This window comes from Asparagus officinalis, chromosome 7 (assembly GCF_001876935.1).
Source record: "Asparagus officinalis chromosome 7, Aspof.V1, whole genome shotgun sequence".
NCBI lineage: Eukaryota > Viridiplantae > Streptophyta > Magnoliopsida > Asparagales > Asparagaceae > Asparagus > Asparagus officinalis.
The window spans coordinates 2485996-2489152 of NC_033800.1; the positions used below are offsets into that span (position 1 = coordinate 2485996).

General features: G+C 35.5%; 1 protein-coding gene across 4 annotated transcripts in view; it reads right to left on the reverse strand.

Annotated features, from left to right (window-relative positions):
* Positions 1-2443, reverse strand: part of LOC109849938 — a 16980-nt gene extending 14537 nt beyond the window's left edge. The window contains exons 1-5 of one of the 4 annotated variants that reach the window (XM_020419830.1): positions 2155-2443; positions 1945-2038; positions 1519-1697; positions 1337-1409; positions 93-152 (exon numbers count right to left, since the gene is read on the reverse strand). In XM_020419830.1, the coding sequence (XP_020275419.1) occupies positions 136-152; positions 1337-1409; positions 1519-1697; positions 1945-2038; positions 2155-2271 (480 nt within the window). In that variant the 5' untranslated portion in view covers positions 2272-2443 and the 3' untranslated portion in view covers positions 93-135. Of the gene's footprint in view, positions 1-6; positions 153-1336; positions 1410-1518; positions 1698-1944; positions 2039-2154 lie in introns of those variants that run through there. The other 3 variants (XM_020419832.1, XM_020419831.1, XM_020419829.1) reach the window with 3 other exon arrangements.

The window sequence follows — 3157 nt, forward strand, 5'->3', positions numbered from 1 at the left end:
TTAGCACTAACAATGTAGAGCTTCAAAAAAAAAAGCATAAATATGTTGGCATAATGAACAAATTTTATCAAGAGCTCAAAATTCTAAACTACCTTCTTCCTGATTAAACAGAGAGTGGCGAGCCTTGGTTGAACTTCAGTAGTAGAGTGAACCTGCAGAAAAAGTAGCATGAAATTATTTTTCCTGCATCCATTTAACATGGTAGGGTAAAAAGTCAATTTGGTCCCAGTACTTGGGCTTCAAACTCAAATTAGTCCTCGTACTTTATTTTTTTCTCAACGTAGTCCCTGTACCACAACTTGGCTACAAACTATGCCCGCTTATAACATCCGTTAAATACTGGGTGCTATCTTTTTATTTATGACTACATTACCCTCAATGACGTGAAATAATGGTCCCTCTACTTTAAGAACACCTCTTTTTTAACTAATCTTTAAAATCTACTGTTCCTAGTAGAGAAATCCTGAAAAGATAACTTTCTATGAGTGATTTTTTTACAGAAGTAATATCCTAGTTTGTCAAAAATGTATTACCTAGTTTTAATCTCAATAAAGAACAAGATTAAAGGCCGGAGAGATTGGGTTTTCGGTTTCTGGTTTGTTTTATAAGCATTTTTTATGCGTCCTTTGTAACTTGAGTTTAATAATGACGGGGAGAAAGATAAAAAGTTTGAGAGTTTGATGATGAATTGTTTTATCTTTTCAGATTTAATTTTGTGCAGTAGTAAAACACACAACTTATACTCTGTCAAATATTACCAGAATATCTATTAATGGAGAATAGAGATCTCTTTGCAACATGAATGTAGGGAATCAATACATACTTCCTCATCGAGTGACTTATCTAGTGCCTAGCTACAGGAAAAAAAATTCAAATCCCTCAGAACTCCAAACATTTTGCGTGCTGCAGTAGGTATCAATAAAATAGTCTCAGAAAGTAATGTACGTAGAGCAAATAATTTAGACGATAGTCTCCTCAGACCTTTTTCATAAATCTATTTTTTGAGGTTTTACAAAATCCGCTTTCTTTTCATAAATGATTTCTTCATTTTGTGTATTTTTATATAACCAGAAATAAAATTAACAGGAAATACAATTAATTAATATTTAATCTTTAACATTAGGGTAATGTTGTCCTTTATTTATAGTTAACGGATCTTTTAACAAAGAGTTAAAATAGGACTAAGTTTACACCTAACAAACGGTACAAGGACTAAATTGTGGGGGGGAAAAAATAAAGTAATTGGACTAATTTGAGTATGAGGCCATAGCACAGGGATCAATTTGGCATTTCATGTATATCCGTAAAATTTTCAGCTTGTAAACTGAGATACTACCTTGCCACCATTCTGCTCCTCCGGCAACTTCAATGTTTGCATACTCTGAACCATCCTTTCTATCCTTCTTCTCCTAAAGAAACAAAAACCCCACATTAAAAACTTCCCTTCTGAAAACGAAATACATCGGCATCTCACGATCAACCTTTTTTCAGGTAAATTTTGTAACTATTAACACTTACTACATAATATGAAGGGCCAGGATATCGATTGTCCGGATTATATGGGTAGTTATCCCGGCAACCATAATCAACAGACGAGCTCATCAGGCACGGCTCCGAAACTTCGCTATGTTCGGCATCATTGCCGCTCTCTTGAGGTGTGATCTGGCTTTTGTTGGAGTCACCTTGATGTTTGCAATCTACAATGTTCGTTTCACCGATTTAAGACGCTATGTTACGATGCGTTGTGGTCGATGATTAGACATAGCAAGCTTTAAAGAGAACATCTCATGATGCTTATTATTATTATTATTCATTGAAGATTTATAGTTTCAACCTTAAGAGAGTCAAACTGTGCCCGTGGAGCTAATCGGGAAATTAGTTATCAAATTAGTCTTCGGTAGTCAACACGGTTATCATAGGTTGTCAATGGAAACAACCAAGAACCTGCAGTTGCCATCCGAGCACTCCAACCCTGAACCCCATGCCCCTGCTTCTTGGGAGACACCTGAGAAGACAGAAGATCGTGATCACGGACCTGCTGTGATAAAATCAGCGAGAGAACAATCAAAAACAGAATTAAGATCATATTTTCTGCTGTAAAACCACTAAGTAAATCATTTCAACAAGAACGACCCAATTAGCAAAACCACGTACCTTCTTCGAGTTTGATGGGAAGAGGTCCTCAAAGACATCGGTAGAGTTGGGCTTCGGATCGTTCACGGGGAAATATTGATCAACAAAAGCCTTGGCTGCTCTCTTGCTATCCTCCATATGCACTACCCAAAAACAAACTCTCACAACAAATTTATTTATTATTATTTTTTTTTTTCGATTTTATCTCTTCCTCTCTTTCTTGGAGGACAGAGCTTTTTTAACGTGAGGAGAGAAGGAAAAGGATAAGGAAGAAAGGAGAAGGACACGTGAAGTCAGAAATGGGTTCAAAGAACGAAGACGGGGTTTGGTATTTGAAGCCTCTTCCTTCCCTTGTCTCTTCTCTCTCCCTAATTATTATTATTAAGATGTTTTCTGTCACCCGCTTCTTTCCAATTATTATTATTATTAATTAAAAGCAGGCGTCCTTCGTGGTCACGTCTCTTTGCTACTCCCGAGCCCCAAATCTATGTTTCTCCAATTGGTATGACTTTTCTTTTCCTCGTTTGGATTTTCTCTCTCTCTGTATCTTGCCTTTTATTTCTTTTTAGCCAAATTCTATTTAGGAGATGCTTGATTGGCTGAGAACCTAAGAAAAGTAAATCAAAACATATTTTCTTGTGTTCGGTGGAGAGAGGAAAAAAAAAGAGATGTTACGCATGTAAGACCCACTCACTAGTAAGATAATAGTATCATGAGTTCCAAATTTAATGAAACATATTTCATCTAAAAAAGTCATGAAATGAGTTTAAAAACATGAAAATGAGTCCTACAACCTATTTTCCATAAATAATTTCCCAAATTTAGATTTCTAGGAAATGAACCAAACAACCTCTTAGGTCTCTAAAAATGCTTGGTAGTTATTTTCTGTATTTTTAAAAAAACTGATAATCTAAGGAAATGGATAAATTTTTTTTATCATTGTTTTATCTTGTATTTCATGTATTCTGTACCGATTCAGTGATAGACAGTTTTTCAACTTACAGAGGTAAGCGAACGAGCATAC